At 52.8% G+C, this 13,925-nt stretch overlaps 2 protein-coding genes across 17 annotated transcripts in view; one reads left to right on the top strand and one right to left on the bottom strand.

Moving 5' to 3' along the window:
* Window positions 1–7,446, top strand: part of ZFHX2 (zinc finger homeobox 2) — a 37,054-nt gene extending 29,608 nt beyond the window's left edge. For 11 of the 12 annotated variants that reach the window (XM_032134875.2, XM_058429214.1, XM_058429215.1 and 8 more), the window contains 2 exons: window positions 20–3,493; window positions 3,755–7,446. In XM_032134875.2, the coding sequence (XP_031990766.1) occupies window positions 20–3,493; window positions 3,755–4,734 (4,454 nt within the window). In that variant the 3' untranslated portion in view covers window positions 4,735–7,446. The remainder of the gene's footprint in view (window positions 1–19; window positions 3,494–3,754) is intronic. The other variant, XM_058429210.1, reaches the window with a different exon arrangement.
* Window positions 1–13,489, bottom strand: part of THTPA (thiamine triphosphatase) — a 46,925-nt gene extending 33,436 nt beyond the window's left edge. Inside the window, exons 1-2 of one of the 5 annotated variants that reach the window (XM_058429226.1) lie at window positions 13,366–13,489; window positions 12,290–12,470 (exon numbers count right to left, since the gene is read on the bottom strand). In XM_058429226.1, the coding sequence (XP_058285209.1) occupies window positions 12,290–12,413 (124 nt within the window). In that variant the 5' untranslated portion in view covers window positions 12,414–12,470; window positions 13,366–13,489. The other 4 variants (XM_058429225.1, XM_032134879.2, XM_032134878.2 and 1 more) reach the window with 4 other exon arrangements.
* Between the last annotated feature and the right edge of the window lie 436 nt (window positions 13,490–13,925).

Raw genomic sequence — 13,925 nt, 5'->3', positions numbered from 1 at the left:
CTTCTTCTCTCTCCCCTAGAAGGCCCTAACCTGACCCCAGAAGCCAGTCCAGATCCTCTTCCTGAGCCTCCCCTGGCCTCAGCTGAGGCCCCAGACAAACCCTCGGGAAGCCCTGGCCAACCCTCTTCTCCAGCCCCATCTCCAGTCCCTCAACCTGATGCCCAAGCTGAAGACATAGCTCCTCTGCCCACCATGGCTGAGGAGGAAGAGGGGACCACTGGGGAGCTCCGCTCTGCAGAGCCAGCTCCAGCTGACTCTCGCCACCCTCTGACCTATCGGAAAACCACCAACTTTGCCCTGGACAAGTTTCTCGACCCTGCCCGGCCCTTTAAGTGCACTGTGTGTAAGGAGTCCTTCACCCAGAAGAATATTCTGTTGGTTCATTATAATTCTGTCTCCCACCTTCATAAGATGAAGAAGGCTGCCACTGACCCCTCCGCCCCTGCACGGGGAGAGGCTGGTGCCCCACCTACCACCACTGCTGCCACAGACAAGCCCTTTAAGTGCACAGTCTGCAGAGTCTCCTACAACCAGAGCTCCACCCTGGAGATCCACATGCGGTCAGTTCTGCATCAGACTCGCTCTCGGGGAACCAAGAGTGATTCCAAGATTGAAGGGCCAGAACGCAGCCAAGAAGAGCCCAAGGAAGGCGAGACAGAGGGGGAGGTGGGCACTGAGAAGAAGGGCCCTGACACCAGTGGCTTCGTATCTGGATTGCCTTTCCTGTCCCCTCCCCTACCTCCCTTGGACCTGCACCGATTCCCAGCCCCTCTCTTCACCCCACCAGTCCTGCCCCCCTTCCCTCTGGTGCCCGAATCACTGCTTAAGCTCCAGCAGCAGCAGCTGCTCCTGCCCTTCTACCTCCACGATCTCAAGGTGGGGCCCAAGTTGACACTAGCTGGGCCTGCACCTGTGCTGTCCCTGCCAGCTGCCACCCCTCCTCCTCCACCCCAACCTCCCAAGGCTGAGCTGGCTGAGCGGGAGTGGGAGCGGCCCCCCATGGCCAAAGAGGGTAATGAGGCAGGGCCTTCCTCACCCCCCGACCCATTGCCCAACGAGGCTGCCCGCACTGCAGCCAAAGCCCTACTAGAAAACTTTGGCTTTGAGCTGGTGATCCAGTACAATGAAGGGAAGCAAGCTGTGCCCCCTCCCCCTATCCCACCCCCACCTGAGGCCCTCGGGGGTGGGGACAAGCTGGCCTGTGGGGCCTGTGGGAAACTCTTCTCCAATATGCTTATCCTCAAGACACACGAGGAACATGTCCACCGCCGCTTTCTACCCTTTGAAGCCCTGAGCCGTTATGCTGCTCAGTTTCGAAAGAGCTATGACAGCCTATACCCGCCCCTTGCAGAGCCCCCCAAACCTCCTGATGGGTCTCTGGATTCACCTGCTCCCCATCTGGGCCCACCCTTCCTGGTCCCAGAGCCTGAGGCAGGGGGGACCCGTGCCCCTGAAGAGCAAAGTCGAGCAGGGGGACACTGGCCCATAGATGAGGAAGAAAGCTCCGGAGGGAATCTTCCTCCCCTGGTGCCTGCTGGCCGCCGGTTCTCCAGAACCAAGTTCACAGAGTTCCAGACCCAAGCCCTGCAGTCTTTCTTTGAGACTAGTGCCTACCCCAAAGACGGAGAGGTGGAGCGACTCGCAAGTCTGTTGGGTCTGGCTAGCCGTGTGGTGGTGGTGTGGTTCCAGAATGCCCGCCAGAAAGCACGCAAAAATGCCTGTGAGGGTGGGTCCATGCCAACCGGAGGAGGCACTGGGGGAGCCTCTGGCTGCAGGCGTTGCCACGCCACTTTCTCCTGTGTTTTTGAGTTGGTGCGCCACCTCAAGAAGTGCTATGATGACCAGACCCCTGAAGAGGAGGAGGAAGAGGCAGAGAGAGGGGAAGAGGAGGAAGAGGTGGAAGAAGAAGTAGAGGAGGAACAGGGCCTTGAACCTCCAGCAGGGCCTGAGGGCCCATTACCAGAGCCTCCAGATGGGGAGGAGCTGAGCCAAGCAGAGGCAACAAAGGCAGGAGGCAAAGAGCCTGAAGAGAAGGCTACTCCATCACCTTCCCCAGCCCATACCTGTGACCAGTGTGCCATTTCTTTCTCCAGCCAGGACCTCCTGACCAGTCACCGCCGACTACATTTCCTGCCATCTCTGCAGCCCAGTGCTCCCCCGCAACTTCTAGATCTGCCCTTGCTGGTGTTTGGGGAGAGAAACCCCCTGGTGGCAGCCACCTCACCAATGCCAGGTCCACCTCTCAAACGGAAGCATGAGGACGGCAGCTTGTCTCCCACAGGCAGTGAAGCAGGGGGAGGAGGGGAGGGCGAGCCCCCCAGGGACAAGCGCCTGCGCACCACCATCTTGCCTGAGCAGCTAGAGATCCTGTACCGTTGGTACATGCAGGATTCCAACCCAACACGCAAGATGCTCGACTGCATCTCTGAGGAGGTGGGGCTCAAAAAGCGAGTGGTACAGGTCTGGTTCCAGAATACCAGGGCCCGGGAGAGGAAAGGCCAGTTTCGAAGCACCCCTGGGGGGGTGCCTAGTCCAGCAGTGAAACCGCCTGCCACAGCCACCCCTGCATCCTTGCCCAAGTTCAACCTCTTATTAGGCAAGGTAGATGATGGTACTGGGAGGGAGGCCCCAAAGAGGGAAGCACCTGCTTTTCCCTACCCCACTGCCACCCTTGCTTCTGGGCCCCAGCCTTTCCTACCACCTGGGAAAGAGGCCACCACCCCAACACCAGAGCCACCTCTACCTCTCCTACCTCCCCCTCCACCCAGTGAGGAAGAGGGCCCAGAGGAACCACCTAAAGCTTCTCCAGAGAGTGAGGCTTGCAGTCTGTCTGCAGGAGATCTGAGTGATTCATCTGCTTCCAGCCTAGCTGAACCAGAATCCCCTGGGGCTGGAGGGACCAGTGGGGGACCTGGAGGTGGGACTGGGGTTCCAGATGGAATGGGGCAGCGGCGCTACAGGACCCAGATGAGCAGCCTGCAGCTGAAGATCATGAAAGCCTGCTATGAAGCTTACCGCACCCCCACCATGCAGGAGTGTGAGGTGCTGGGAGAGGAGATTGGGCTGCCCAAGAGAGTCATCCAGGTCTGGTTCCAGAATGCTCGTGCCAAGGAAAAGAAGGCCAAACTACAGGGGACAGCCGCTGGGAGCACTGGGGGCAGCAGTGAGGGCCCCTTAGCAGCCCAGCGCACTGACTGCCCCTATTGTGATGTCAAGTATGATTTCTATGTCTCCTGCCGAGGCCATCTCTTCTCCCGTCAGCACCTGGCCAAGCTCAAGGAGGCAGTCCGAGCCCAGCTGAAGAGTGAAAGCAAGTGCTACGACTTGGCCCCGGCACCTGAGGCTCCCCCAGCTCTCAAGGCCCCACCTGCCACTACACCTGCCTCCATGCCCCTCGGGGCTGCCCCAACCTTGCCTCGCCTGGCGCCGGTCCTCTTGTCCGGCCCAGCTCTGGCTCAGCCCCCGCTGGGCAACTTAGCTCCTTTCAATTCAGGTGAGTAGGGAGGCTGGGAGGAGCTGGACTTCAGCGAACATCCCCCTCTAATGACATGCCCTTCCTTTTCCTTCCTGATTCTTCCCATGTCCAACCTCCTGTGGCCTTCCTTTGCGTCAGGCTCTTGGGGGAAAGAAGGGAGGGAAGGGGCATGGAAATCCGGTGCTGGGAACGGGTGTGTGTGGCTAGAGGTGGCCTATGGCAGGAAGAATGATGGGACAGGAGATGGCTAATCCTTCATCCTTCCTTTCATCTTACTAGGCCCGGCAGCCTCCTCAGGCCTCCTCGGCCTCGCCACTTCGGTCCTGCCTACCACCACAATGGTCCAGACTGCTGGCCCAGGCCACCCCTTACCTCAGAGACCCATGCCCGACCAAACCAACACCTCCACAGCAGGCACCACTGACCCTGTCCCAGGCCCTCCTACTGAGCCCTTGGGGGACAAGGTCTCCGGTGAGCGACAGCCAGTTGCAGCCCCCACCAGCTCCTCCAATGATGCCCTCAAGAACCTCAAAGCATTGAAGACCACTGTCCCAGCCCTGTTGGGGGGCCAGTTCCTGCCCTTTCCATTGCCCCCTGCTGGGGGAACAGCACCGCCAGCTGTCTTTGGCCCCCAGCTACAGGGGGCCTACTTCCAACAGCTCTATGGCATGAAGAAGGGGCTATTTCCCATGAACCCCATGATACCTCAGACCCTCATTGGGCTGCTCCCCAATGCCCTCCTCCAGCCGCCACCCCAGCCCCCTGAGCCCACAGCCACAGCACCTCCAAAGCCTCCTGAACTGCCTACTCCAGGGGAGGGGGAAGCTGGTGAGGTTGATGAGCTGCTGACAGGCAGCACTGGCATCTCCACCGTGGATGTAACCCATCGCTACTTGTGCCGCCAGTGCAAGATGGCATTTGACGGGGAGGCCCTGGCTACTGCCCACCAGAGATCCTTCTGCTTCTTTGGGCGGGGCTCTGGGGGCTCCATGCCACCCCCATTGCGGGTTCCCATCTGCACCTACCACTGTCTGGCATGTGAGGTGCTGCTGAGTGGGCGTGAAGCCCTGGCCTCTCACCTGCGCTCCTCGGCCCACAGACGCAAGGCAGCCCCACCTCAAGGGGGCCCACCCATCTCCATCACCAACGCTGCCACTGCTGCCTCGGCTGCTGTGGCTTTTGCCAAAGAGGAAGCAAGATTACCTCACACGGACTCCAACCCAAAAACTACTACTACCTCTACACTTCTAGCTTTATAAACAGATAAACCAAGATGGGGAGAGGGGAGGGCCTCAGGGCTCCCTCTTTTACCCCAAGGGGTGTTTGGTGAGAGCTCAAATCCCTCACCCCACCCCCTGGCCCTGCCCACCTCACGGGAACTGTTCAGTTCCCACCCTCAGTGGGCACCACACACCCCACTTCCAGCAGAGTCCTGCCTCCTCCCAATCCCCACAGACACACACATTGATCTTCATCCTCAGCTCCTTGCAGATGTAGCCCTTGCCCATCTACAGAGACACATACACCCATCTTGGCACCCTGATTATTCATACATGTCTGCCTACCACACACAAAATATATCCTTGGTTCTATCTTCCTTTTCCTCACTGAATTCCCAGCTCCCCATCCCCATAAATGCAAACACATACATGCACACAAACACACGTTATCCCATGATGTTCCACTGAGAAAACACCAAAAAATTTTGAAAAAGAAGATAAAAAGAAGAAACGAAAAGGAAAGCCCAAGGCAAAGAAGAGGGAAGGAAAACAAACTTTGCCACTCCCTCTTCTCCTTCCTAACCGTTTGTCTAGAGCACCATACCGCTCACAAACTCTTTCCAAATGCTCCGTTGGCTCCCAAAGTTGGAGCCTGGCATGGGCAGGGAGCCCACAAAACTCTAACCAAACTGGAGGCTGGTATGGGAGAAGTGCTTCTGGTTCACTCTCCCTACCCTCTCCCTTCTAACCCTCTCCTTGCCTGACAGGGGAGCCCCTGCAGCCTGGACTCTAGGGGATGCCGCCACCAGAAACCCCTCTGCCAATCCCTACCTTGCACCCTGGGAACTGCAGTAACTTATTCTCAAAGGCTTTAAACACAGAGATCCTCTCAGCGGCCGTGGGCCCGCCCCTTGTCCTAGCCCTGCCACGTGAGGGTCCAGCCTCCAGGGACAGGCACTGCCCACCAACGGCAAATCCAAAGTTCTTTTAAAAAAAAACTGAAACACAACCAAAAAAATGAGAGCGAGAGAGAGTGCGTGCACACGCACACAAAAGAGAGAAATGGAGACCAGAGGAATGAACTAAAGAAAAACATAAACTTGGATAATGCAGAAAAAAAAAAAAAAAGAAAGAAAACTCTCCCATCAAACAAGTGGTTTTTTCCTATTTGTGTCACTCCCTACTCCCTGTCCCACCCCTATCCCCCCAGTTTAAGAGTTTCTTTAAACCACCTCATCTTCAGAAGACCAAACAGCTTTACCTCCTTGCTATGGGTCTGGTGGTCCTCAAAGGACTGAAGTCAGTACAACCTTCCCCTGGCTATGCCCAGTCTCAGAGGTGGGAGTTGGCAATATAAGGAGAAGAGCCTGAACTCTGGGGAGAGACATGTCCCAGTTCCCTGAATTGGGTATTTATTAGGACAGGTAATAGCCCTTCATTTCCAGCTATGAGTTAGAAAAGTCAGTGTCACCAAAAGTATCTTGGCAGTCCCAGAAAGAAAGGGGTGAGTGGGGTATTTAATTTCTGAATCTGAGATCTGCTTCTCTTTCATCTCCTACCTTTTCCTTGCATTTACTTTTTTCACAAACTCCTAATCCTGTTGCCCTCCCTAGAGGCCCGCCTTTGCTGGGTCCCTTGTTCCCTTGCCTTCAATCTCCTTTTCTTCTCCCTTGTCCTCTGCCCTCGCTCCTGCTCCCACCAGCCCAGCCCCGCTCCTCCATTAAGCAGCAGCTGTTGGAGGCATTCCCAAGGGAGTCAGGATCCGTCCATGAGACTCATGGGGGTCTAGAGCTGATACAAATTGAGGGGATGGGGTGGGCAAGGAGATGACTGAAGCACAGGTCAATCTTTGATAGGATGTTATCACCAAGGGAACCAACAGAACCTAGAAGAATGTTCCCTACTCCTAGGCAAATGGTTTCCGTAGCCATCAGGTGATAATTTTGGCAACCCTAAAGCCCAGCTAAAGTAGTGTGGGGTAGAGAAGTCCACGTTTTCTTTTAGCAAAGAAAAGTCTGCAAAATTCCCTTATCCTCCAGATAGTTTTTCCTACTACTCTTGTCCCTAAGACCACTTCTCTTTCAAGGTGTTCTCCTTCCATCCTCTCTCCCCTTCAGGCTGTTGCTCTATCATTTTCCATTTCATATTCTCATACAAATTCGCCCAGCCCTGGGATTTAGGTTTTCTGCTCTATCAGTCACATCACTCTGTGAACATGTTAATACTGAAGCTGTGTCTTACATGCAGACAGGATGGGAGGGGACAGAAAATTCAGCTCCGTCAGTAGCCCCCATATATTCCGTGAGTCTCACTTCCTGTCCCATTCACTTCTAAAATACTCCAACTCTAACAAATTAGGGGTGGGGTGGAGTTAGTTTTCTAACTAACAGCAAATTAGGTGGAGTTAGTTTTGTAATTCCACCCCAATTTCTGATACCAAAAATGCCAGTCACAAATCTAGGCAATAGGAGAGAAACTGGCCACCAGGGTATTGTGCTCACTGCCACATTTCTTTCCCTGCCTCTCTTGTACCCCTCCCTCCCTGTCCTTTTCTCTCTCCTGTTGAAATTCTGTGTATAAAACTATTTTCTTAGCAGCATGTATCTGAGGAAAGAAGATTCTTCACTTGTGCTTTCTGGGAATGTGACTTGTGTATAAAAGTTGGAAACCAAAAACAATTTAGAACAAAAACAAGAAAAAGGAAACGTTTTAAAGAAAGCATCGACAAACACCAGGCATGGAATGGTTAGAAGTGTGGTGTGCTGTATCTTAAGGATTTACAGCCAACTTCAGTTTGAACTATGAGTGTTTTCACCAAGAGTTGATGTAACCAGAAATCCCCCCTCCTCTTGTCACACAACATGTTCTTTTACACCCAACATCCTGGCCTGGCAATACCATGTCCCAACAGTAGATATGAGCAGACTCTAGGCAACTGTACTTACCTGGAACCCTGGAATTTGGGGGGCAAAAGAGCCTGGCTGGCTCTGCCGACTTAGGTCAATTAACATGCTTCCTGAGGGGGCACCATTCCATGTTCTCAGTGGCTGGAAGCCTTCCTCCCCAGCCCCTTTCTCAGACTAGAAGTCCTTAGCAGCAGCAGTCCTGCTCCAGAGAGCAATGCACAGTGGGCATTCTGGTGGACAGAAGGCTGAGTCAGCACAATCCTTTGCAGAATCCTAGAGGCTAATGCCAAGTCACCAGAATTAAATCATGGTACTTCTCCTGTGGAGTAACAGCCATAACTCAAGCATTTGGCACAATAACACCTATTTTACAGTACCTCCCCCACCCCTAACCCTAGGGCTTCTAACATACACTCTTCCTTAAAGAGGCACCCAAATTGAGCTCCACCCTACTTAACGACCAGGGTCAGACCGAGAGGCAGGGGTGAAAGTGATCTTGGCTATTTTTGCTCTAAACCAGAGTCTGTGTGAGGATGGTGTAAGGTGTCCAATCCTCAACTAGGAACAAAAAGATTGCTAGAAGAATATGAGAAAATCTGAAGCCTTAATGGCCAAACAGGACAGAGTTTGCAACAGGAACCACATAAAGAAATCTGTTTCTATCCCACCCTTCTAGCCCTGGAGTATACTTACAGAAGTATGCTTAAGAACCAAGCAAGCCTTTTATTCCAGGCATAATAGCCCCCATCTACTTAATTCTTTGTATTTGTTTCTTAACCACTTTCAGGGCTTATAGACCAGATCACTGATTCTCCAAATCTTCACCACCGTGATCTGTTTTAAGACAGTCATTCATCCCTGGAAAGATACGTCAATCTGAAATACAGAGCTCCGTGTATATAACTACACCAGTGAAACAAATAAACACACCCTCAGAAACAGCAGCAGACCCCAGCAGAGGGGGCTGCAGGGAAACACACCAGTGCCAGCAAGGATGGGGCCCCATAGGCATATGTATAAGTACAAGGGACATACCCCAAGACCCATGACCTATACTCCGATAAGCAGAAACACCCTCCAACAGACGCTAATTTTTCTCACACAAAAGTAGGTAGAAAAAGCTTATAAACAAAGCGAGAGGAAAAAGTAACCAGTAAGAGGAAGAGTGACCAAATGTTGAATATTAATATATGGGGAGAGGATCTGCTAAGGAGTGTGTAACAACTCACCTGCCAAATCAACTAGCCCTGAAAACAGATGGGCACTGGGCCCATACCAAGCTGTTGCTAGCAGTCAAGGGGGGACAGGGGGATGGCAGCAGCGGGGGCACGCACATGGTTGAGGGGTCCGCTCCCCTCCTCGCAGTCACAAAAAACAAACAAACACACACACACACACCCGATGGGGAGAGGACTGTAAATTATTCTGGACATCAGGGAAGAGATATGTAGGAGGCAAATTAGGAGGAAACTTTTGGGAAGACTCATATGATATCACCATGAAACACAGGGTAAACTTCTGCGAATGGCCAGGTATTGGGGGACCATTTCTCTCAGAAGCAACCAGTCAAAACTTATAAGCCATGAAAGTGTCATTTCCAGAAGACTGACTTGGGAAGAAATGCCTTTATACTGAGAAAACTCTTGCTACAACAAGTCTGTAGACCCAGCCTCAGGGTCTACAGGATTATAGCTCAGATACATTATAGAAAGATCAGATGAAGGCAAATTTGAGAAAGGACATTTGCAGAAGATCTAGACCATAGCCCATCAAGTTTGGGGAAAGATGGGAAGTAATCATGAAGGTAATTCCTCTTGAGAGAAACTATATGTTATGGGAAGAACATAAAATTACGTGATTCAATTGTGTGACCACCCAGTGACGCTCCTTGATATACGGGACCCAGACAGCCCTCACACAAAGCACAGACAAGGGGTAAATGTCATTATTCTCTGTCAGTAGTCTGAGTATGGTATTTCTTGCAATTCCACAGCCATGGAAAGAAGTCTGGCCAGAAGCTAATGGGGAAGCAGGTTGAGTATAGGTAGACTAGAACAAGCTGAACCTGTCCAAGAAGAGGGGAAAAGGTGATGCAGCACCCGGGGTTGACTCATAATCCCACCCAACTGCACACATATTCTTACACAAACAATGGCTAAGACACCACAACCAGTAATCAGCAGGGGCTCAGCACTGCCCCATATCTACAAGTCCTCCCTGATACCAAACCCTGCACTAAGTCTTCTCAATTGGACATGAAGAATGACCCATGCTGTGCTCATTTCTAGATGTCCCCACCAAGTGCTCAAACAACAGCATCCTCTGCTATTTGCTGAGTATCAGCAGTAGGCTGAGTTGTACTCTGCGGACCCCTACTTCCATTACCCAGGACCCAGGGCTGCCTCCAGGACCCATTTTGTACCTAGCCACAAAATCTACACAGTTTTGTCTTGATCACAGAGAATAATCTCTTGACAATGTTCCTAACCTAGTATTCTCAATGATGAGGTTTCAGAAACCCACGGAGGGCCAGCCATCAGAATCTGGGGGTGAAGGAAGAGTGAATTTTCAAAGTGTTCCCTAAAGGATTCTTCTGTGGTAACTACTGCCAATGAGGATCATTGTTCTAACAAGTTACATTCGCTGGATTCAACCTCACAATCTCTCCTTTTCCTCCTACTGCTCCCACCCAAAATGCAGACACACCCCGCGACAAACATATCCCAAACATGTCAGCATAAAGACATGAGTAAGTCTGGGGAAGACAGATGCAGAAGGCAAGGGAAACCCTGATTGGATCGACCATCCTAAAGGTGACTGCCATCTCTCAGAACGGTGTTTTTCAACGTTTCAAGTGTCCACTTGCAACATGAGTGCTTATGTAAAATGCATATTCCTGGACCACACCTAAGACCAACTGAATCAGAAACTCCTGAAATGATTCTATGCCCTCTGAAGTTTGAGAACCACTGACCTAGAGAGCTTAGCACCATATCTGTGACCTGCCCCTATCTCTTCAGCACCCAGGGACCAACCTTGCTACCCCTGGGGCTACCACACCAGGGCTTATCATAACCTCAGATTTGTCGATTTCATTACTCTGACATCACCCCGACCCCCACCCCCAACATACTGGAAATTGACCATGGTCTTCTGCTTACGTTGGCTGTTCTTGAACAGAAGAAAAGATATAAACATTGTCCACTCACCACTTTGGCTGAGTGCCTCCCTGCTTTCTCCTCTGCTGTGGAAAACACCTTGCTTCTTCTGAAGTGGCCATACACTTCCAGAGATGCTGAAATCAGAACTTCCCCAGCCCTGAGCAGCTCAGCCCAGCATGGACTTTACTCCTACCTCTGGGCAGGTCCTATCTCCTAGAGCCACCCAGCCTCCCCTCCACATCACCCACAGCCAAATCTTCCAGATCTTCTAAAGATCTGCCCAGTCACTGGGAAAGCCAAACCTACTAGAAATTCTTTCAGATGGGGGCCCAAGGTCTAGTTTTGTGAGGGCTAGTCTGTATCACCACAGATGCTGGGGATTCTCCTCCTAGGGGCCTTCCCCTCTATCAGGGATCATTGCTGATCCTCAATCTCACTTCTTGGAGTGGATTTCAAAGATATGGAAATCTATCCAACTCTAACTGGGTGCCTTGCATAGTTTTTCTGGAAGAACAAGTCCCTTTGTCTTCCTAACACCTGTCTACCTCTCTAGGCCTAGAGCACCTTTCCATCTTTCTAGGACTATTATTGAATATGGACCTTTTAACAAGGGAGAAAGAACCAGTTCATCTCAACCACAGCTCAGCAAATCACAAGCACAAGGCAGAATGAAATATGCATAGGTACAAACCACCCCATCACCCAAGAGCAAGGTCTGAGGGTCACTCCTTCCTACTTCCCTTCCAATCTCTTCTTGTGCCATCCTGGTAACAACACAGCTGGTGTCCCTCTCTCCACCTCCTTTTGCCCTCCTAGGGTTTTTTGTTGTTGTTGTTGTTCTTGTTGTCCAAGGATACGTATGGTCCACTAGCCCAGAGCCTTGGGTGTGTCTACAGCCTGTGCTATAGCCTGTCCCTCTGTGCTTGTTTCCTTTCGCATGGTGCTCACTCAGTATGGTACCATCTAAATCCCTTTCATGGGGCAATAAGGGTAGGAAGGAGGTGGATATATAGTTGGGAGGAAGGCAGAGCTGGGATTGACTAGGGAGTGCTGACTCAGCCCAGTTGTTAAGGGCATCCTCTCATGCCAGTTCCCTGCACAGAGCTCCACCCAATGCCTGGCACCACTATGTGCACAGCCCCCTCTCTCTGACTGCTGCCAAGTGGCATCATGAGCATGTTTGGTGTTTGAACCAAACATGAACATCATGAGCATGTTTGGGTTTCCCGCAGTGCCAGGATCTGAGACACTGTTCACGTGCCAGTGCAGCACTGCCAAACGTGGCAGCATCCAGTTGGTTGGGTGCCAAGCAGTAGGAGGACCCAGGTGGTGATGTGAGATGAAAGCAGGGTGAGGCGAAGGGAGGGGGAGGAAAGGAAGGTACCGAAGAAGAAAATCAGACACCTCACTTGTTCAAGTGGAGAGTCCAAATGGGATCTGCAGAAAGGTACCCTTCCCATTCTAGAGCCCAGCTCAGCAAGCCAGCCCTTCCCTCCTTCCACCCCAGCAAAAGTGGCATATACAGACCAGACAAGGGGATCTGGCCATCTTCAGCAGGGAACTGGCTGGGGGCCAGGCAGGACTGCCAGCGCTTTCCATCCTTCTTCCTTGGGGTCTTGGCAATGGTGTGCTTCCTCCTTTGTGTCCTCATGCCACTCTCCGTCTGTTGCTCCACTCCCCATACCTAAGAGGGAAGGGGAAGGAGGACCTGGCAGAAAAAAATCTGGTCTCCCAAACACCCCACCTCCCAAAATGTTTCACCTCCTTCCTTCTCACTCCTGGCACAATAGCCCTCTCAACCAGATTGGCAAGAGGCACTGTCACCCTCCCGTTCCACACAATGCCAGAGCTTGTGCCAGGTGCCATGGGCAGTGCCAGCACCCACCCACCTCACATCTGGTCCTCTTGCTGTCTCCTTCAATACTCTGACAAAGGGCCAGATTGCCAGCCCCAACAAGTTCTCCCCGGGTACGGTGGCATACTCCCTCCTCCCTGGCTCGTAGACTGTTTCTTGGCACTTCCCTGGCTACTCTCTCCACCACTTTACTTCCTCAAGCTGGAAGAGCACTAATAACCTCATACTCCAACCATTTTTCAGAGCTGAGCTTCTAGAGGGACAGCAACATCAGAAACACATTCTGCCCCTCCTCCCTGCTTCCTGGATCCCCCAGTCTCCATTGCCCCAGTTCTGGGCACTGGCCTTACATATGTGATGCCAACAGCTCCCATGTACAAAGCCTTCCTCCCAGAGCACAGGACTCCTGCCGCTGTGCCCTCCACTCGCCTCCTCCCATCTCCGTGGGCACAAGGGTGGCAGCTGCAATGCCAATGCCTGTAAGCAGGCAGCATGAAGCAACTCATGCACCCTCTTCTCCCCTCCCAGACCCCAAGCCTCTCCCCTCCTTCTTCCACTCCATCCCTCTGTCCTTCTGGTTGGACACTAGATTGGCAACCGCAATGCCAACCCCCACACATGCTCAGGAGGCTCACATACAGCACACGCTTATGCGTACATGTACATGCGCGCACACACACATACACACACGGCCCCATGAGTGCCAGGCAGCGGTGGCAGACACACAGCAATGCACAGTGACTAGTACCCGAGGAGGCAGCCGGATTCAGCACCTGATCCAGCACCCGTTTGGGATTGGGTGGGTAGGCGGGCGGGCGGAGGGGTGATGGAGGCAGACGATGGCCCTAGGTTGGCAGCCGATGGAGCTGGGAGAATGGAGGGAACAGATGCTCTTTGCCCAGCCTCCCTCCCTCTCTCTCCCCGAGATCAGTGCCAAGCTGGGGGGATGGGGAGAGGGGAGGATGGGGGAAGGGTGGCATTTGGAGAGCTGGCAGGCGGAGGGAGCTGGGTCCGCCCAGGCTGGGCAGTGCCGGCACTGGCTGCCGCCTCTCCACTCTGCCATCTGTCTCGCTTCTCTCCCCACCCACTTTCTCTCTTTTTCTCTCTCTCTCCTTCATCCACAGCAATACGAAAAGAGGAAAACAGGGTCCTCATTCCACCCACCCCCAACCTCTGCCAGACCCCCCTCTTTTCCTCCCCACAACTCACCACACCATACCACCACCAAGCCATCTGTGCTCTCCTCCTGGCTCAGTCACCTTCTTTCACTCGCCTTCGCCCTCACACCAGAACGGGTGCAATTTAAAA

This window comes from Hylobates moloch, unplaced genomic scaffold (genome assembly GCF_009828535.3).
Source record: "Hylobates moloch isolate HMO894 unplaced genomic scaffold, HMol_V3 SCAFFOLD_16, whole genome shotgun sequence".
Lineage (NCBI taxonomy): Eukaryota > Metazoa > Chordata > Mammalia > Primates > Hylobatidae > Hylobates > Hylobates moloch.
Note: the sequence above shows the minus strand (reverse complement) of the source record. Positions and strands in the feature narration are given on the sequence as shown.